General features: G+C 43.9%; 1 protein-coding gene across 1 annotated transcript; it reads right to left on the bottom strand.

Annotated features, from left to right (window-relative positions):
• Window positions 1–1945: 1945 nt before the first annotated feature.
• OGFR (opioid growth factor receptor) lies at window positions 1946–21603 on the bottom strand. Its single transcript, XM_029070579.2, has 7 exons — window positions 21379–21603; window positions 14273–14341; window positions 13515–13590; window positions 11121–11199; window positions 8823–8889; window positions 7636–7784; window positions 1946–5675 (listed from the first exon to the last, which is right to left on the bottom strand). The coding sequence occupies exons 1-7, from the start codon at window positions 21547–21549 to the stop codon at window positions 4247–4249; spliced, it is 2040 nt and encodes a 679-aa protein (XP_028926412.1). The 5' UTR covers window positions 21550–21603; the 3' UTR covers window positions 1946–4246.
• Window positions 21604–21617: the final 14 nt, after the last annotated feature.

Here is a 21617-nt window from a genome sequence, read left to right as displayed (position 1 = left end):
ATTGATCAGATAAATAGGAGAACCAGAAGGCCTAGGTAATTTGAGAAAGGATGTGGGGCACTGAAAAGGATTCATTCTCACCTGACACACAGGGCTTGGGTTGGCCAGTTGACTTCGCATGCTGCTTTTGCAACAGAGATTGGAGGTTTTAGGGCTAGGACGTATTATTTAAGCTACTATTCAAGAAGTGTGTGTCCTTCCTCCTGATTAGTCGCACATCTGGCACCTTGACACTGAAGATGAGCAGGCCATCATGAGGAGGGATTCCTACCACCCACAAAGTTGTTGGCTTGATTAATCAAATGGAAAACTTTTGGCCTTCCTCATGGGAGTAGTGCAGAAGGACCAGCTGGATATCCTCAAATTGGACCCAGAACTGGGGCAAATGGATGCTCTTCAGTTAGATATTAAAAAAGGATCACGGAGGTTATCTCCCTGGGTGTGTCCTTGTGTGCGATATGTGACAGAAGAAACACCACACACAGCATACCAGTTGATCCTTGAAGGGATGGTCCATGTGTCTTAACTGTGCTCTCCCAAGGGGGTGGGGGGAGAAAGAGAGAGGGAGGGATTGAGGGAGAGAGAGAGAAAGAGAGATAGAATGTGCTTGAATGTAGCGTGTGTCATAGGGGCTAACTGGAAAGATTGGGGGAAAGTAGCTTCCCTGTTCCTGTATCCTTAATTTTGGATGAAGCCAGGCAATTAATTAGTTCTTGCCAAAATGTGAATGTGGTGAGATGAGCCCTAAACATTATTGGATACCAGTCGTTAAGCTTCAAATAGCTTCAGCATCATTTCAAATGGGAATTTCACCAAGGTCTCCTTTCAGTCTTTGATGTGTTTGTGTTCTCCGCTGAACCTGCCAGGGCCTGCACCAGTGAATGCCAAATCCGATTCCTTGTCATAATTGAAAAAGCAAGATGCCTGCCATCAAATGTTCAGTTAAAATTATATTAATCTCCAAATCCACAAAGATTGTGAGTTCCATGTGCAACGAGGACCTAAATACTATATGGTAATTAGGTCCTCATTGCACATGGAACTCACAATCTTTTCCACTGTGGTGCCCAACCCCTACCTCATTTTCTCATTCTCTCTCTCTCTCTCACACACACACACACACACTCTAAAATTCCACAGGGAGTGTGGTTGGGTAAATTAAAAAATCTGTGTCCTTCCAAATTCATCCTCAAAGGAGAAGGAGGATTTCAAATCAAAGGATCTAGACCACTGGCATGGTGGCTAGTTTATGATGCTCTTTGAGTATAGTAGATTCACTCTGCACATTTGCTCGTGCATTCCATGACTCAAAAAGTTGAGAATTTTAAGGACAAATTTGCTTTGAAAAATTGTTTTCTTTACAAAATATACACTGGACATGCCTGAAAAAGGCAAGTGTTTTATTAATAATAATAATGTTGGTATTTGTTAAGCACTTACTATGTGCAGAGCACTGTTCTAAGTGCTGGGGTAGATACAGGGTAATCAGGTTGTCCCACGTGAGGCTCACAGTTAATCTCCACTTTACAGATGAGGTAACTGAGGCACAGAGAACTTAAGTGACTTGCCCACAGTTACACAGTTGACAAATGGCAGAGCCGGGAGTCAAATCCATGACCTCTGACTCCGAAGCCCAGGCTCTTTCCACTGAGCCACGCTGCTTCCCCTACATTTTGAAAGATGTATATTGGGGCTGGGATAAGCCTAATGTGATGCAGCCACTAACTTTAGTATATCATATGAAGACGACTAATGCTTTCCAAGTGAAGACTACTAGTCCCACCATCAAGTTTATTCCAAAGATGAATCCTGGTGCCAGCTACCAGCCTGACTGGCAGAGTGAATTAGGTGTCCCTCACTTTTCCTGCAATGTACCTTCACCTTGGATTAAAGCCCATCCTGTTCAAGGCAGAAGCTGTAATAAGATGCACTCCCTAGACATTTATGAGGAAGACAGGAAGACAAGTTTACTGGCAAAACATTTTGTGGCACAAGCTAAACATAGTGTTTTTAGCACTGTTAATCTGGATTGGCAAAAAAAGATCTAGCAGCAAAACGCCCCATTGTCAGCCACCTAACAAGTCATATTCTAACAGCACAGGTGGATCACCTCTGGTTACAGACCACAAGACTCACTGGCTGGCAATTAACTCACTTTTATTAAGAGAGTCTAGTTTCACTGTACCAACTGAAAAAAAAAATATTCAAGAAGTCACTCCCAAAGAAACTGTGGGAAAGACAATCCAATCATATTTTTTTAAAATATACTTTAGTGTCTAACCATTGAAATGTCTTGCTCAGTTCACATCACTGACCTTGCGTGAGGAAAGAGAGCAGAGACCAATTTTTCAAAGGAGACTGCTAATAAAAATGATAACAAAATGAGAACCAAGAGATGAAGAGCGCATCATGGGCAAACATTTGTGAAGAGGTGGTTAAAGGTTCTTTCAGGAATCATTGCCTTTTTTCTCTCGGAACAAATTCCAATAACTCAGTTAAAACCAAAACTTAGAGAATGAAAGCGTCTTTAAAACAGGAAAAAAAACCCAAAAACATTTCCAATCAATTTTAGGATGCAAATACCTGGTTAAAAAGTCAACTCCAGCACAGATAAACCTTTGTCACATCAAATGACAAGGTTTGAAAGGAAAAGTCACAACCCAGGCTGCACTGAACCAGTCTTGTAACATGATGACTGAGCCCATGGCAGCACCCTGCCTGGAACCAAGAGTTCCTGTTACATAAATGGACTCCAAGTCATTTTTGCTTCTTCATTCAAGGATCCTAAGGGTTTTGTGCTCATTCTCTCTGCTGCACAACCACTCTGTGAGGTAGGTGAAGCACAATTCTGCAATACAGAGGTAGTGGGGAAGGGGGGAGGTGGAGGCATGAGGCAGAGGCCCCTCACAGTCACTTGATGGAAAAGCAAATCTTTGTTTTCTAAGCCCTGGTTTGGACTTTGTCTATGCTCTCATTCTGGTTTGGGTCACAGTAGAGATTTTGTTCATCTTGGAAAAGTTAAAGGAGAAGGGGCATTTGCAAAAAAATCAAAAGGGGGAAAAGAGGAAGGCAGTTAATCTGTTTTATTGGGTGACACCTCTGGGGCAGAGAAGGTTGAGGGGAGGGAGGGGCCCTTAAATCGACAGGACTGAACTGAGACACAAAGAGTAAATATGGATTGTTTCCCCAGCTACATCTGCCTGAGAATTGATTATGCCTTTCCGTGGGCTGTGGACAACTTTCAAATGGCAAAGGCAAATGCCCATAATAGCTTATACCAGACAAAGTGTCGTTTCTGAGAGCAAGGGACCCCTTTCTCTTTCCCATTACAACAGTGAGGGGACTGGGACTCAGCTATGGCCCTTTTCTGGGGGGATATTTCCCCAGTGCAAATACAGTGAGAAGCTGTAGTAGTCAGAGAAACAATTTCAGGTTTTGAGAATGAACAGATCCATAAAACCCAGGAAAAAGTACTGGACATTAATGGAAGAGCAGAAAATTTTGTTTAAAATTCCTAGAGGCAAGAGGGAAAAAGAAAAGAGAAATATCAGCCTCAAAATAAACCATGGACTTTATACTTAGAACAGTGGATACTAACAGCAACTAATAAGGGAACCTGTTCAGGATGAAAGGAGTCACTTTCACCCCCTGCAAAGGTTCAGAGAAGAAAGTCCACGGAAAAGGCTAAGATGAGCAATTGTGGTCAAATATTCACTCAGTATAGTTATTCCAAATGAGGATTTAGAGTCATTTACTGCTAAAACAACTGCTTGTGGTTTCCTGTACCATTTTTCTTAGACACAGCAGCAGTGGAGTTCAAACTTGGGATGAATGTCAGAAGGTGTATGTTTCAATCAGAGGGATGCCTTGGATCAGCTGCAGCTGGGAACTTCACAGGTGACACTTGGAGAGAAAACAAGTTGGTTCCCCTATTCACTGTAGTGCCAACTTTCAAACTAAGCAAATATGGCAGAACATGAAATTGACTAGAAAATTATTTTAAACACTCACTTGCAAAGAGAGCAACATTTTGGATGGTTCTAATATAGGTCTCTGATCCTTTGCTCTTGATTCTACAAAAAAGAGCCAGAGGGGATAGGCAACAGAAGGACCAAAAAGGCTGATGGCAATTGCAGATTCACATCTCTCTCACCTTGAAAATCCTTTCTGTTTAAAGTCACAAGCTGCTGGGCTCAGCCAGTCCATCCCATAAACCTGTTTGTGGAAAGACTTTTTTGAAAGTTTCTTATAATTCTGTAGAACCTCCTTCCTTGAAGTCAAGATCATGGTACCCTTTCTCAATTATTTTGCTGCAATTTGACAGTTTGCTTTCTGCTTCATTCCCTAAGGGCTCCCCACTTTGCATGGCTTCTCTATCTGGGTTTTCAGGGCGCTTTGCTTCGTCTAGCAAGGGTTTCATCTGGCCCAAGGCCTTGACTTCAACAGCTGCACCGTTGCCTGCCCCATCCTTTTCTCCCTTGCTGAAGGCCTCTGAAGGAGGAGATTCTCTGTCCAAGTGCTCCTCAACTCCAGACCCTGATGCTTTATCTTCTGCTCCGAGGGAGATTCCAGTGGTCTCTACCTCTTCAGCAGGCCCATCTCGTGAGCCAGACTGAAGATCCGGCCTGATGATTCTGGAGGAGCTGGATGAGAGATTCATGGGGGCAATGGTATCTGCAGTTACTGCTTTGGGTTTCACTTCAGCCTCTTCAGTGATTTCAGTATCCTTATGCTTGTCACCATCTTCCTCTGCCTTTTTCACATCCCTGACAGTGCTTTCTGGACTGCTGGGGAGGCACCCTACTTTACAGTCACCACTTTCAACCACTGTGGCCACAGGCACTTTCTCTAGTCCTTCTTGGTCAACTTTCCGCTTTTTCCTTACTTCATCAATCATATCATATTCCAATGTCTCAGTACTGGGCATTTCATTTTCATCAGAAATGGTTTTCCTGGGCCTGCTGGGATGCTCACTACTGCTCTGCTCAAGGGCACATTCTTTCAAGTTGAGAGCTATTTTCTCAATGTCAGAAGAACCCTGACATTGATTGGCACCTGGGTCATCTTCCATTTTATTCACTTCATATTTCCTCTTCTTGCTTTCCTTTAGATTCTCAGGCTCCAGCCTCTTTCCTTCCCTGCCTTGAGCTTCCCCACTCTCATCCTTCTCTTTCTCAGGGTGAGGGGCATCCAGTTCCTCTTCTTGGTGGTCTCTCTGACTACTCCCTTTGCTTGCTGCCAATAATGAACTCCTCTCCTTGGAATCCTTCTGTAAACCCACTCCACTGCTCTCTATTTCTTTCATCCTGCAAGTTTTGGCTTGGTTTTCCACTGGGCCTTCGTTTTGTGAGTCAACTGAACCTTCTCCATCCACACTCGATTGAAAAATAGATAACTGGGGTTGAAATTTCTGAAGTTTCTGAAGAGGCCCCCAGACAAATTTATTAGGTGGTTTAAAATTCTTCCAGGCATAGTAAACGAGTTCTCGCCGAAGATGTTTGTTTTTGACTGTGAACACAAAGTAATCCAAGGCACTTTGCTTGACATTCTGTAAACGGTGTTTAACTAAGGTTTCCTCCAGGAAAAATTTGACCAGAGGGGCTTGGTAATGTTCATAACCCATCTCACCCAGACACTTGAGTATGCGAGTTATCCGGAGGTTATTGTGACTGTGCCTGGAAGAGAACAGGAAAAACTAAGAGGGTGAAAAGAAATGAAAGGAGTATAAGATGGTCAGGCTATTAAAAAACACAAATTTAATCTCCTGTGGGCAGAGATCTTTTTGTTCCAGCCTCTAGTCCTAGATTATCTTTCTCCTAGAAATAAGTTCTTTTAGAGCTAAGGATCCATTGGCAAGGGTTTTTCCTTGCTATTAATAATAGTTCAGAAGTGATCAGTCTGCCACATTTAAGGCAGCAGGGGGCTTTGAATTTACATTAATCTCATTTTATTTTAAGGTTCATGAAGCATGGCAGAGAACATTAATGAGGAAATTATAGGATGGGCTTTCAAATATTCTGCAATTGACTGTATACTTGATTTTTTTTATCTGAGCAGCTGGCAAGAACCACCCAGCCATTTATTATATAGAACAAAAGTTCACCTCTTTCAATATAGAAAATATTTAAGACCATGCCCTGATATCCTATCCCCAGGTCCAAAAACATTCTAGTTTTCTAGCAGGATTTTTTATACAAAGCAGTGTGAGAAAGAGAAAGGCCAGGTGAAGGCTTTGAAGAGCCTGGAGCAAATAAACTAATGAGACCTTCTACCTTTTGCTTTAAAGAGGAAACTATGCCAGCCAGTAGCCACTGCCCATACCCTAAGGAAATGATGAGAGAGGTGCCCATTTCACCAGTAACTGCTCAATCTGTAGCAGTCCTGAGGTGTGGGGGAGGGGAGAGGGGAAGAGGAAGAACGGGCTAGGTTCAGGCTCTGAACAAGAAGCAGCGTGGCCTAGTGGATAGAGCATGGGCCTAGCGGTCAAAAGGACCTGGGTTCTGATCCTGGCTCCACTGCTAGTCTGCTGTGGGATCTTGGGCAAGTCACTTCACTTCTCTGTGCTTCAGTTATCTCATCTGTAAAATGGGGATTAAGACTGTGAGCCCCATGTGGGATAAGGGACTGTGTCCAACCTGATTTGCTTGCATCTATCTAAGCACTCAGATCAGTGCCTGAAACACAGTAAACGCTTAACAAATACCATAAAATAACCCAAAACAAAAAAAATAGAATTCCTTGCTTGCCTCCCCTTCTCTGCCCAAGAAATCACCACCTCAGGTCTGCTGTAAACTGAGTAGTTGGTGGGGAAATGGGCATCTCTCTATTGCCATTGTTCTTGTCTGTCCGTCTCCCCCGATTAGACTGTAAGCCCGTCAAACGGCAGGGACTGTCTCTATCTGTTGCCGACTTGTTCATTCCAAGCGCTTAGTACAGTGCTCTGCACATAGTAAGCGCTCAATAAATACTATTGAATGAATGAATGAATCTCTCCCACCTCTATTCCAGCAGCCACTGCCCAACAATCCTGCAGACTTCTCAATCAATCAATCAACAGTATTTACTGAGATCTTACTGTGTGCAGAGCACTGTACTAATTGCTTGGGAGAGTACAAAAGAGTCACAATCCCTGCCCTCAAGGACTTTACAATCTAGTGTAAATTCTCCTTGACTGGGGGATGTTGGGACAGAGTTGGGATGGAGGGTGAGAGGGGATAATGGTTAGATGTTCAGATCTGCTGTTTTCAGAGGTTAAGTTCAGACATTACCAGCCTGGCCAAGGCCCCTGGTGTGGGGAACTTGTAGGTTTCATCTCTGCCACAATCCAAGCAGCCATAGACTAGTACAACATACAACAAAGGGATCTAAAAAAGCTCTCTCATCACCTGGCCTGGGGTAGTGGGAAGGACTTCATGTCCCAGCACCATCTTGAGGATTTAAAGATCAAACAGTCTGAATGTTTTTCTGGGTGGGTTTGAGGGTTCTGTATGGCAGCAGACCCAGAGTAGGGGTTGCTCTTTTGCTCAAAGAGCAAAGTGGCTGCAGGGAAGTGATTTTTCCCCCCCATTTGATCTGCCGGAAAACCAGGAGGTGGGAATGTGGGCCCCCAAACATGAAAAAAATGTTGGAACTCACCAATTCAGGTTCTGAAATCGCTTCGGGTAGTTGTTTGCCCTTTTCACTACCCCCAATTCAGGATCCACCAGTTCTATCCCATAAAACCCCAACATGAGCTCATAAGCTTGGACAAATCTTTTCATAACTTCATCAGAACTTTTGAATTCCTGAAAAATAATAATAATGTTGATATTTGTTAGGCATTTACTATGTACAAAGCACTGTTCTAAGTGCTGGGGTAGATACAGGGTAATCAGGTTGTCCCACATGAGGCTCACAGTCTTAATCCCCATTTTACAGATAAGGAAACTGAGGCACAGAGAAGTTAAGTGACTTACCCACAGTCACACAGCTGACAAGTGGCAGAGCTGGGATTAGAACCCCTGACCCCTGACTCCCAAGCCCAGACTCTTTCCACTGAGCCAAAGCACAAACATCTCTACATGAGTACTAGCAGCAACTCCAAGAGTCAAAGTCTATTGCTCAGGGGTTTCTTTATCAAAAATTTAGCTTTTAATACCAAGTTTTGAATTCTGCAAAACATACACTCTGGATCTTTTTATTTATTTTTTTAAGTCAAAAGTCAAGGCCACGTTGGAGCAAATTCGATCACAAACCCTTCCTTTTTAAAAATGATTCTTTCTGGAATTTTAGGTTCTATGCCAGACTCTCAAGTGTCTCTTCAAGAGTCTAAAACAACACATTTCAAAACAGTCATGGACAGCTACAAAATCAGCAGCCTGGGGATGTTTCATTTTAAATGCAACTGCAGGAAACACACAGTCTACTGACTGGTCCGTTTTCCTGGAAGTACAAATTCATAACCAGCAAGGGCAGCTGACAGTGGGGAGAAGTGAAAGAACAGGACAATTTTAGGCTTTAGTGAAGAAATGCCTCATCCCAACTTCAGTTCTTAAAAGGTAACTAAAACAAAACTGTACCTCAAGCTACAACAAGCAAAATCCCCACAAGAGAGATACAGTTTTCCTATCTGCATCAGATTTGGGACCTCTCCCCATTCCTCCCTAGTTCAGATCAGAATTGATTCCTCAGAGTTAATGGTGACAGAAGGAAGGAGGCGAAGGGATAAAAATACCAAAGACAATGAAGATGGGGGAGCTTTGCCATCCGGGCCCCTTTTGTACATCAGCCTCTCATTAAAAAAATATAAGTTGGTGAAATGAGAGGCATGTGAAATGTCAAACCTGAATTTCTCTAGCTGTAAGGGGCTTCGCATACCAATTCACTCCTTGTTCCCGTAATGGAAATAACCTGAAGAGGAAAGAAGATTGCAAGTCAGGCACAGCAGTCAAAATGCTAATTTCAGAGGTTAGAGAAAGGAGTAGTGTTGATATAATTAGCTCCTGTGAGACAGAAGAACTCTGAAAAGATTATTACCATTGTGTTGCACAGGGGTGGCAGAAGCCTGCAATTTTATGCTGGAATGCACTGCTTTTGCACCTGACTCTTTGCCCCTCCCCTCCCAAAGTGAGGCTACTCATTTAGTTGGAGGTGGATGTGGGAAGAGAGGGGGGGAATTGTGTGTATGTGTACTGGGCGGGGGTGAGGGAGGTGAGGGAGAAAGGGAAGAAGTGGCAATAGGGAAATTGCAGAGTGGTTTCTGGGCTGGCAGTGGCCTGGGAGCACTATGGCAACCAAAACTTGATCCTGGGCCTGCACTGATTTTTTGGGGCTGCTATGGCAGTAAGAGGGCGGCTTGATGTGAGGCAAAGAGAAAGACTGTGGTGGTTGGACCATTGCCAGTTAGCCTTTGCCATCCTGGCTCCTCCCCACTGTGTCCAGACCATTGCTCCTTGCTGCCCAACCACCGTGGCATCCATGGAGGCCCAAGGTGGGGGCAGTGGGACACAAAATGGTAGCAGGAGGTGAGGAAATGTTGCTCCATGAGCCTTTCTTAACCCATTTCTCCACTGCACCCAGGGCAGCTGCCTGCCCCGTTTGCTACAGTCACAACCCTGGAATTCTAACAGACAAATATTCACTACAATTGCTGAACAATAGAAGGCTTTGTCATTTTCAAACATCCCTAATAACCCAGAGGTATAATTACTACTACCCAATTACTCTAAGGCTAAGGACTGCACTCCAAAGCACAGCAGTAGATTTTATTGCTTGTATCCACCCCAGTGCTTAGTACAGTACCTGGCACATAGTAGGCACTTGAATACCATCATTAGTGTCTATTTAATACAGGGAGTTCTCCTATAACACAGGGGCTGTGTTTTTGAAGAACCTTGTGTTTGGAAATAATCATGTTCTAGTAATCATTGATTTGGCGGGAACAGGGCATAGGGTGATGGTTCAAAGTACCACCATGCCTGATATTTTTCTATACATATTCCTGTATCATTGTTATACCGACCACTAGCAGAACACCTTTCCTTCTTACCACTCATTGGTATTTTACAGTATTAAACACAAACACCAATTTTCATCCAGTAACATGGGCTGGGAAGTTTAGTAGCAAGCTTTGATCTATACCACCTGTAGGCACATAGTAATTAGTACAGTGCTTGGCAAATAGTAAGCACTCAGTACAGGCCCACCCTTAGCCTTACAGCACCTATGTACATATCTGTAGGCTATTAATTTCTATTAATGTCTGTCTCCCCCTCTAGACTGCAAGCTCGTTGAGGGAGGGGACGCATACCAACTCGGTTGTATTGTACTTAGTGCTTAGTACAAGTGCTTAGTACAGTGCTCTGATCACAGTAAGCGCTCAATAAATACCACTGACTGATCATTTCTTCCTACCCAGAATCTTCTTGCTCCAACTTGTGACTTGCATTACACCAGAACAGATTCATGTTATGTGAAGAAAATTTCTTAATTCCTCCACCATGTTAGGGCCAAATTATGTCATGATTTTCTATAGTCTGGGAGCACTCCCAGCATCATCTCTGAACTCCAAATAAACTCTACTGCACCCACTTCCCCTAGAACATGAGACTGCTTTCTTGTGGAACCCTGCATTAGGGAACACTTGCACTACAGTTCTGCCTTGCATCCAACCCTGTGCATGGGCACAACTGTTTCTAATATTGGACCATGCTACATCTAGAGACATACTTTAGAAAGAACGGTTTCTAATTCTGCCATCAAGCTCTAGGTGAAATGCTTAGTGAAAACGCACATTCTGGCAGAATTCTTTGGACGTAAACACACATTCATCCAACATAGTTGCACTCTACCTCTCTTTAGGTAGGAAGAGAGAGAAGCTATCCTGAAAAGGTGTCACTGAACTGTTCTTGGAAGACCATGAGATTTCTGATTTAATGGGGGAACAACATAAGGGGTTTATCTTGCATTTGAGATTATGATGGGAGGATAGGATGTTGGCTATATGGTAAACTTTTCTCTGGCATAGGTATCCCTTTTAAGGAAATAGTTCTCTCTGCCTAAACTTACACCCAGAGAACACGATCCCTCCTTTGTACAGAATCAGTCAGTTTCTGTGCAACCCCAGAGCACCCTGGACTTACCACTGTATATATGAATGATTGTCCTCCAATATGTCGTAGTCATTTTTCCAGTTCTTAAGAATCTCATTAATATGTAGACCTGAAACACAAATATACACAAGCCCCATGGATAGAGAAGCAGGTGACCTGGTGGAATGAGCACAGGGCTGTGAGTCAGGAAGTAGGATTCTAATGGTTCTAATTCCAGCTCTACCATTTGCATGCTATGTGACCTTGGAAAAGTCACTTAATTTTTTTGTGCTTCAGTTTTCTCATCTATAAAATGCAATGAAATACCTGTTCTTCCTCTCCCTTAAGCTATGAGCCCGCTATGGGACAGGGACTATTGTCTAATTTGATTATATTATACCTAACCCAGCACTTAGGACCTAATAAGTACTTAAATACCTTTATTATTATTATTACTACTGATTACCAGATTTTCTGGGAATCAACTAGGTTCTATATTCATTAATAATCAATTGGACTGCTCTCCTAGGATTTAAGTCCCTCACGACTAAGTCATTTCAGATAAACGCTAACGCTGGGTTGCGTTTCATAATCATCAATTAACAGTCAAATGGTAGCGACATTTCAAATTGATCTCCCTGTATTATCATCCTTTCCATCAACAACATTTATTGAATGGCTACTACGTGCATGGCCCTATGTTACAAGTTTTGGGAAATAAAGACGTGGTCCATGGCTTCAAGGAGATTACAATCTAATGCGGAAGACAAGCAGACACAGACTGCCAAATATACAAAAGGTATATGTGGGAAACAATACCTATAGTGATAAAACAGGTGAGCAAATATCAGGTCTGTATTACATTACTGCTGAGGTGGCTGGTGAGATGGCATATCCAGGAAAATGGGACACTGATTAGGAGCCTTTTGGAGGAGGCGACTTTAAGAAGGGAGGGACATGGTTCAGCAAAGATCTCTGCCCTCAGGGAGATTACAGTCTAAATTAACGTTTTTATAGATTTCTCCCCATGACCAATGGACTGGAGGGAAGTCAACAGAAACACCAATGTTGAGAGCTCAAGGGGCAGTGAAGCTGGTCATGTTTATTAATAATGATAATGATAATGATGATGGTATTTGTTAAGTGCTGTGCCAAGCACTGTTCTAAGCACTGGGGTAAATACAACGTAATCAGATTGTCCCACGTGGGGCTCACAGTCTCAATCCCCATATTACAGATGAGGTAACTGAGGCACAGAGAAGTTAAGTGACTTGCCCAAGGTCACACAGCCAAGTGGCAGAGTCAGGATTAGAACCCACAACCTCTGACTCCCAAGCCCGTGCTCTTGCCACTAGGCCATGATTGAAACAGCAGTGGGAAAACTGGAGAGAACAGAAGAAAACTACAATATGTGAGTCAATAAGAGTGTTCTATGTTGTCAGGGAACCCTTTCCCTGGAGAGAGTACACAGGAGTCAAAATGTAGGTCTGGACCTGGCTGTTTGTGAAATCTGGGCTTGGGAAACCCCATTGTCTTTTGATGTCTACCTCAGCCTTACTTCAAGAATGGTTCTGCAACTGCCTACATGTGAGGAACCCCTTGCAGCATACAGAAGGGCATACTCATTGACTACTGCAAAAATTTTATTTATAAGGGGTTTGGTGTCCTGAAACACAGTAAAAGAAAAGGAAAAAGAAAAAGTTTCTCCAAATCCAGTTTGGAGACTAGTGACTAACTAGTGACTAGTTAGGCTCGAAATGAAGAGCTTTGAGGTGTTGGGAGAACAGAATGAGACTCCCCTTCACCAACATAAACTATTGTTTAAATGCCCAGGGGAGCAGAGCAATACCATGAACCTAGTTGAGACAGCGTGGACCTAGGAGTCATGGGACTTAAATTCTAATCTTGGCTCTGACACCTGCCTACTGGGTGACCTTGGGCAAGCCACTAACTCTGCCTCAGCTTCCTCATCATTATTTATTCTGCCTCCCACTTAGATTGAAGCCCTCTGTGGGACAAGGTCTATGTCCAACCTGGTTATTTTCTATCTACCCTAGTGCTTAGTACTGTGATTGGCATGTAGTAAGCACTTAACAAAAACCACAATTATTATTTTTGCGGAACAGAGAACTAGATGCTTGAGCTAGACTTAAATCAACAGGCATGGTCACTATCTTACAGGGGCTCATAGTTGAAAAGAACATACTTGAAGCTCTTGAAGCAATTTAATACAAAGATGTTATTGCAGAGCATATAGTAATAGCAGAAGTAATAGTGACCTAAAACCAATAGTTTAACTCTAAAAGTGTTAAGGTTAATTGGGGTAAAAAGCTTACAAATGCACAATCACTGGTCCAATGAGCTAGAGAGTCATGAGAATGCCACACAGATTTCTGAGGTTAGTCAATGTAGCACTGTGGAAGGACAGATTTTTTTTAACCTTACCATTTGGCTGGAATGGAATTTCGTTTTTGTAAAATCTCAGATTAACCATGTCACTTTCACCCTCATCTTTGTAGTCCTAAAAAAACAGGAAAGTGTTAGAGCCCCACAGACTTTTGAATACACTCAATAGGTTCTGTCATCCTCCTCCAAATTAGGGTCCAAGCTGGGAGAGAAGTGTCCTGAAGGGGGATGCTGACTTACTGAATTGGGACCAAGATCATCATAAAGAAAGAAACGAAAAAAGGGAGAGGTGGGGGATATGTGAGGAAAAGCAGGAGATGGGAGGAATGTGAGGATCACTAAAAATTCACTCAAAGAAATATGATACCTAATATACATCTTAGAAACTACAACCTTACACCAGAAAAGAGGAGACTCTGGCTCTTAGTTTAACAGACTAACGAAGGACCTAAAGGGTTGGAAAGAAATAATCTGCTAGAAATTCTAAAGTTCTTCTAGTCAGTGGGTGTTGATTGCGTTTCTGCAGGATGTTTGACACTGTATTAAAAAGATGGTGGGGCTGTTTGAACACTTCTAAGGAACAAATCAGGACCTCTGCTCCCAAGCTCAGCTCAACATGATACGCTACATACTGAAAAATGTATGTCAGTAATAATTTGTCTCTGAGAACAGGAGGAAAAAGCCAGGACACGGGAACACTGACTAGGCGATCTGGCTCAATATCCAACATCATAATATCCAGAAGACCATACAAGATGATTAAAGAGTTTGAAAAACCTAAAAATGAGGAGACATACCGGATACTCATGTCGGTATCTCTGCATGTCCCGTGCTGCTCTCCAGTTGCGTGAACCGATTACCTGAAGCTGAAAAGCAGGAGATAATGAATAAAGGTTATAACACAACAAATAACTGCATCTGGTGCTTCATCATCCATGGTGGGGAAAATCAACAGTTAAATTTGACAATTGAGGTTTTCCCAGGTACCCACACCTGGGAACAGACTGGCAGGTGGTTCTATTTGAAGAAGCCTTAAACACCATCAAGAACATACATTTAGTGTTCTTCCTCTGTTTCATATCACCAACTCCGACTTTCTTTCCTTTGCTCAGACCAATTGTCAACACTCACTGTATTTCATACAGTGCAAACAGAACAGGCAGGAACAACGGATGTTCTACCTTCTTTTCTGTACAGACCAGCCTTGTAAAGAGATTTTACAAGAAACATTTGCAAGGACATTTATATTAGCTCTTCTACACATTTGCTATGGAGCCAATGACAGCAAATCCCATCAGGAACCTGAGTTCCAGGACCAGTGGTGAAGCATGTATTTTGAACAATGGCTAAAAATCTTACTTGCATGTAAGATTTTTTTTTTTTAGGTTCGGCCTTTCTTTGAGATCTGTGTTAACTTGAATTGGTTGACTGACATTATAGGGTTTTAGAAAAAAACATTTGCCAGGTATATAACTCCGGTGCATCTTGGGGTTAACTCAGCTGACAACTCCTGTGATTCTGCAGCTCTCCCTGCCAACTTCCCTTCCATTTCCCCGCTAATCACTAGCTACTACTACAAAGCAGAAATGAAGAAGGGAATCAGTGGGTAGAGAGGAGGAAGAGTATTAGGTCAAAGCAAAGAGAAGAAGGAAACACAGCCTAGTGGAAAGAGCATGGGCCGGGGAGTCAGAAGCCCTGGATTCTAATCCCTACTCTGCCAGTTGCTTGCTGTGTGATCTTGGACAAGTCACATAACTCCTCTGTTCCTCAATTCTCCTGTTCTCCTTCCAATTTGGACTGTGAGTGCCATGTGGGACAGGGACGATGTCCAACCTTATTAACTTGTATCTACCCCAACACTTAAAATAGCATTTGACGTATAGTAAGCAATACCTTAAAAAAAGCAAAAGCAAATTTGGATTCTGAAAGTGACCTGGAGTTCGTGGATCGAACTGAGGCCTCAGCCCTGAATGAGCAAAGTCACTTCTCCCTCTGGAGGAGAGAGGGGCAAGGCAGGTGCAAAACATGTGGAGCAAGAACCACTGCTGGAAGGTGTGGGAGAAATGGGAGAAAGCTGAGAATAAAGTGAAGTGACTACAAAGGAGATGTTTATAAGGAAAACTGGAAAATGACAGGAGTCAGATTTTTCCAACAGTCAAGAACTGAATGCTGGAGTTAAACAGGACTCTAAATCTCCTTTCCCTGAGGTTCAGGTGTCTTAGTTAACGAGGTTGTAACAAGCTTGAAGCAGTTTTTGAGTTCAGGATGATTTTATGCCTTGCTTGGAAAAATTTAAGAATAAATGATTTTTAAAAATCAATTTGAGAAAATTCCAACACCCACCCAGTTGAATAAAAGGAGCACCAAATACCAAAGTGCAATGCAAACCTGGAATGTGGAAAGACTAAAATACTGCTTGAAGAGTCTCACTAGGAGAGAGAACAACCTGGACTAGAGACAGAGGAAATTAATTTGTTTTTGATAGATACAATTTGCTTCAAAACAAACAAATCTCCCAAACAGGCAGTAAAATTCTCAATCTCCAATCCTGGATGTCTTCCACTGAGGGCTTCCTCTGCTCCTGCTGTGGAGTTCTGTTGGCAGAAACCTAGGCACCAGGCCCACTCAGCCATGTTGAATTCATGTTTACTTGCTATAACTTTGGCCTTTCTTCTGCTTAGCTACATTACTTCTCTCATCAACTCCCATGCCAGTTGCCCCCACCAATTATTTCAGAACTTTAGCTGCCTCTCTGAAATCCCAGTTCTCCAACTCCCACTCCTCTCTCTCACCCTGCTGACTTAGCCAATTCTTCTGTTGACAAAATCAATACAATGAGGCATGGAACTCCCCAAAGCCAACCTTTCTCACATCCACAGCACCCTTCCACCACCACTTCCACGCTCTTCACCCTTCTCTCAAGACGTCTCCCACCAGCTTTCAAAACTCTAGCTTTTCTCCCTGTGCCTCAGGCCCCAGCCCTGCTCACCTTCTTAAATCCCCTGCACCCACTCATCTTTCCCTTTAACCATTCACTCTTTGATGGCTCCTTCCCCTCTTCCTTCAAACGTGCTCAAGTCCCCCTCGACCTACATAAACGCAGCCTCCACCTATCACTCCTTCTCCCTCCTCCCCTTACTTTCCAAATACTCCTCACCTCCCAACTCCTTTCTTGATCCTCTACAATATTATCTTTATCTTGTTCAGTCCATGCTACCTCATTTTCCAAGGTCATCTTCGAACTCCTTCTTGGAAAAATCTAAGGAATTCTACTTCCTCCTGATTCTCCTTGACCTCTCAGCTGCCTTCAACACTGTCGACCAATCCCCTCTACTGAAAACAATCTGGTTTTTCTGACACAATTCTCTTCTGCTTCTCCTCTTATCTTTGATCAATGCTTCTCATTCTTCCCCTGGCTCATCCTCTGCCTTCCATCCAATAACTGTTGGTGTCCCCGAGGCTCTGTTTGGGGCCTCTTCCTCTTCTCACTTTACACTCGCTGCTAGGAGGAGCTCATGTTCTCCATGGCTTCATTTACGACCTCCACATTCACAACTCCTTCATACACTAGAGGAGCAGCATGGCCTGGTAGAAAGAGTCTCACTCCTACCCAGAGGGAGTCAGAGGACCTGGGTTCTAATCCCACCTCCTCCACATGCCTGCTGTGTTACCTTTAACTTCTCTTGGGCTCCGTATCTCATCTGTAAAATGGGGATTCAATACCTGTTCATCCTACTTATACTGTGAGCCCTGTAGCTGGTAGATACGACAGGGACTGCATCTCACCTGATGATCTTGTATTTTCCCCAGTGCTTAGAACAGTGCTTGACAAATAGTAAGTGCTTAAATACCACTATTATTACTACTATCTCCCAAATCTACCTCAAAACCCGGCTTCTCACCTGTTCTACTATCTCTCATCTCCTCCTTCCTCCAGGACATCTCCATAGGGATAACCTTTAGTACATGGATAAGCTCTCCTTTCCTCTTCTCCCACTCCCTTCTTCCTTGCCCTGACTTGCTCCCTTTACTCAGCCCCCCTCCCAGACCCACAGCATTTACGTACATATCTGCAATTTATTAATATTGATTTCTGTCTCCCTCTGTAGACTGCAAGCTTGTTGTGGGCAGCGAATGTGTGTGATTGTTATACTGTATCTTCCAAGTGCTTAGTTCAGTGGTCTGCACATAGTAAGCACTCAGTAGATATGAACGAATGAATAAAATGGAAGAGTTTTTACTACCAAAAGCACTTTTAGAGAGAAATGATTTGGAACAGAGTCCTGCTTTGGCCAGAAACCTATTTATTTCAGTGAATCAAGATTAGCAAGACTGTTTGCAGTGTATTTAATTTGTAAAAATGGAATAAATTGCAACAAAAATAATCAAAGGTATTTGAGCATTTACTTTGTGTGGAGCACTGTATTAAGAACTTGCAAAAGTACAACTCAATGGCTGGTAGATATGATTCCTTTCCCCATGTATCTAATGAAATACTAAAAGACATCTATCACAGTTGTATGTTTATGTAGTTCCATAAATGCACTAGGACTCTGTGATAAGGGGAGAAGGGGAGGCTGAGGCCATATGCCTGAGATCTGGTTAAAAAAAAGAAAGATCCTACCAAAATATTAACTTGAGTCTAAGACCGCATGAATAATGGATCCCCATGCACCCAAACAATGAGGAAATGGTGGAGATTAAGACAGGCCTGTGTCTAAATTGGGCCAAGCTTCTGTAAGTGGACTTGCCCAGTAAAATGCACAGAGAAGAATGTAAGAAATAGTCACCCATTCTCAAAACTACAGATTAAAAACATAGCCCTTGTAGCACTAGGAGTGGCCAAATTTATTTTTAGACTGAAGAGATTAGGAAAGGAGTCAGGAGGAAAAGGGGAAAGAAAAGGTACAGCTTTAGCCTTGGAAATTGCCATGCAAAGGGGTTCCCTCTCTCCTACATGAAGATCTTCAGAAAAATGCAACCCTCTCTGCCTCGAAGTCCTGAAATATTGGCAAGCTCCAAGATTTAATACTGCAATCTGGTTTCATGGAATTGTCAGAACCAAGACAGTTTTACTGCTATTTCCACTGCCAAAAATGCAGCCACATTTGGAAATTGCTTTATCTGGTCTTAACCGGACTGTGTTGGAGATGTGGAAAATACATAAAATATTGGATTTTCCTCACGCTTATGGACAGCCAGCGGAGTCTAGCCCAGGAGCTAAAATAAGGCACAGTGGGTTTAGGGCACCCTGGCTCCAAAAGAGAGAGGCTTGAGGCTGTTTCAGTTGATCGGGTCCAAGCTCCCAACAGTAATGGGAATATCCAAGAAGAGCTGACCAAGTTTTCCTTTTCAGGGACTCCCCAAATATCCCCCTCTCCCCATCACCTCCACCGAGCCTTTACTGCTTTTCCCCCAAGAGGCTGGGGTGAATATAGGGTCTCTCTACCCCCACCCCTACCCTGCTTACTAGTACACAATCTTGTCCTGGAGAGATCTGGATGGAATTGAAACCCCTGAAAGCTAGATGGAGAGGTAGCTCAAAGCCATCCTATCTTCAAAGAGGGACCTAATTCCAGCTCCGCTGTGTGAACTTGGGCAAGTCTCAACTTCTCTGTGCCTCAGTTTCTTCACCTGCATAATAGGGACTGAATTCCAATCTCTCCTATTTAGACTGTGAGCCCCATGTGGGTTAGGAACTGTGTCCAACCTGATTATTTTGTATCTACTCCTGAGGTTAGTACAACACTTGGCCCACAGTAAACACTTAACAAGTACCATAATTATTATTATATGGCAAATCTTCCTGAATCCATTCACAACTGCTTGTTGAATTCAGGTGCTGGGGCAAGTCAGTAGTTGGGGAGCCCTTTCAAAGCGTGTGTAAATTTCATGCTGCATTCACTCAAGGATGGAAGGAGGGGGAAAAGTAGGGAAAGAGGAAGGAAAAATGTGGAAAAAAGGGGAAGCCAATTTCCACTTGTGATCCATTACTCAATAATAATTCAGGATACTCGTTCTCAGTCCAGAACTCCAGGCCACAATGCTTCCTGGAAATGCCTGGAATTGCTATGGTTATTAGGAGGGCAATTCCAGCATGGAATATTGGATGCAATCCACAGATAAGCAAATTATTTTTAAAGAAATGGTCAGCACCACAATTCTCAGTTTTTCAATGGATGTTTGAGCAACTTGGAGCAAACAATGGGGAAGTCTGCTCCAGAGAGAAATGGAAGAGACGCAGCAGAACAAGACGAGGGACTTCCCAGATTTGCAAAAATAAGATATGAGCCGGCAACACCATCTTATTTTTAAAAAGCCGTCTTTTGAAAGCTATGATATGCAAGGGCCAGGAGGTTAGAACTTCTCATACTTTTGCCCCGGATCTGACCTTGCTAGGGTGTCGATCACTGGACTTTAAAAAGGATGTGGAAAAAGTGAAGTGGGCTCAGAAAATTATGATGAAAATGATGTAAGGGTGGAAAATAGGCCCCGTAAGCAAAGATTAAAGGAATTAGAAGGCTGGAAATTAAAAGCCTTTGACGAGACTTAACTATCTTATGTCTATTACGGATTTTTATTGGAAGAATGCAAACAAATGTTCTCCCAGGCCAGGGAATTGAAGAAGCAGGAAAGATTTTGGTTGGACATAAACTCCTTAATTGTCAGAGTAATTAAACAACGGACCAGGCTAGGAGGGAGGTGGTGGAGTCGCCATCCCTGGAGATTGAAAAAAATATATAACCAGCCATCTGTTCGGGATGGTTTAGGCATTCGCCAGCCCATGGAGATCCTATATTATAACTGGATTCCACTACTGTGAGGAGACAGCTCAAGAGGCAGTGGGCTTTATTTATGGTGAGGAGGGGTGGTCGTATTTAAATATCACAAATTCCTTTCCAACACTCTGTACACCAGCCGACCCCATTCTTCTTGAACCAGGGACCCAATCCGTTCCCAATGCAAAAAACCGCTCCCCATCCTCCTTCAAAAGAAAAACCCCAAAACAAACCTGAAAGTTATTTCCTTTGCATATGACCCCATTGCAAGCCTGAGGAAAGTGCCCGGTGAAGTGCGACTGTCAGGGATACCTGCTGGAGAGGGCATGGGAATCTAGGACTGTGGGGGCAGCAAGGCTGGGGGGCCGTGGGTAGGTCGTTGCCAGCACGATGGGGCCCGTGGGCAGCGGACGGGGAAGGGCTGGGGCCGAACCCCCTCATTCATTCATTCATTCATATTTATTGAGCGCTATGTGCAGAGCACTGTACTAAACGTTTGGAATGTACAATTCGGCAACAGATAGAGACCATCCCTGTCCAATAACCAGTTCACAGTCTAAGTGGGGGAGACAGACAGCGGAGCAAAACAGAACAAAACAAAAACAAGACAATATTATCAAGATAAATGGAATCAAGGGGATGTACACCTCATTCACAAAATAAATAGGGTAATAAATAATATATACAAATGAGCACAGTGCTAAGGGGAGGGGGGAGGAGCCGATGGTGGGGGAGCAGAGAGAAAGGGGGCTCAGCGCAGGGGAGGGGAAGGGGGAGGAGCAGAGGGAAAAGAGGGGGCTCAGCCTGGGAAGGCCTCCTGGAGGAGGTGAGCTCTCAGTAGGGCTTTGAAGGGGGGGAAGAGGGTTAGTTTGGCGGAGGTGAGGAGGGAGGGCATTTCAGGACAGCGGGAGGACGTGGGCCGAGGGTGGGATAGGAGTGAAAGGGGGAGCAGATTCCTCCCTGGGAATGCCCGACCCTCCGGTGGGGGAGGAGAAAGCGGGAACGGAAGGAAGGATGGTTTGGCAGCCACCGGCCGTTAAGAGCGAGCCCAGGGAGGGGGGTACTGGACACCGGGGGTCCGCCTGCTCCCTCCTCCTCCTCCGGTCCCCCTTCTCGGCGCTTACCCCGGGGGGGCTTCGGCTCAGCCCGGGCTGCTCCGTCTCGCCAGCCCCATTTTGGGGGGCCGCCCCGGCCGCGGCTTCTCCTCCTCCTCCTCCTCCTCCTCCTCCTGCTCCTTCCGCCTTCTCCTCTTCGCCGTCGCTCTCCCAGGTGGAGTCATAGCCGTCCTCCGTCATGCTGGGGCGGGGAGGACGGCCGACGGGCGAAGGGGAAGAGGCCGAAACGAAAGTGAAAGGGGGTGGTG

This window comes from Ornithorhynchus anatinus, chromosome 8 (genome assembly GCF_004115215.2).
Source record: "Ornithorhynchus anatinus isolate Pmale09 chromosome 8, mOrnAna1.pri.v4, whole genome shotgun sequence".
Taxonomy (NCBI): domain Eukaryota; kingdom Metazoa; phylum Chordata; class Mammalia; order Monotremata; family Ornithorhynchidae; genus Ornithorhynchus; species Ornithorhynchus anatinus.
Note: the sequence above shows the minus strand (reverse complement) of the source record. Positions and strands in the feature narration are given on the sequence as shown.

What these genes read in the sequence shown, in the direction of transcription:
- OGFR (XM_029070579.2), bottom strand. Translation starts at nt 21,549, where the DNA reads ATGACGGAGGACGGCTATGACTCCACCTGGGAGAGCGACGGCGAAGAG. An exon ending in TTACAGCTAGAGAAATTCAG is followed by an intron (nt 7,785 to 8,822) that starts GTTTGACATTTC and finishes ATTATTTTTCAG; the next exon opens with GAATTCAAAAGTTCTGATGA. An exon ending in CGATTTCAGAACCTGAATTG is followed by an intron (nt 5,676 to 7,635) that starts GTGAGTTCCAAC and finishes GTTCTCTTCCAG; the next exon opens with GCACAGTCACAATAACCTCC.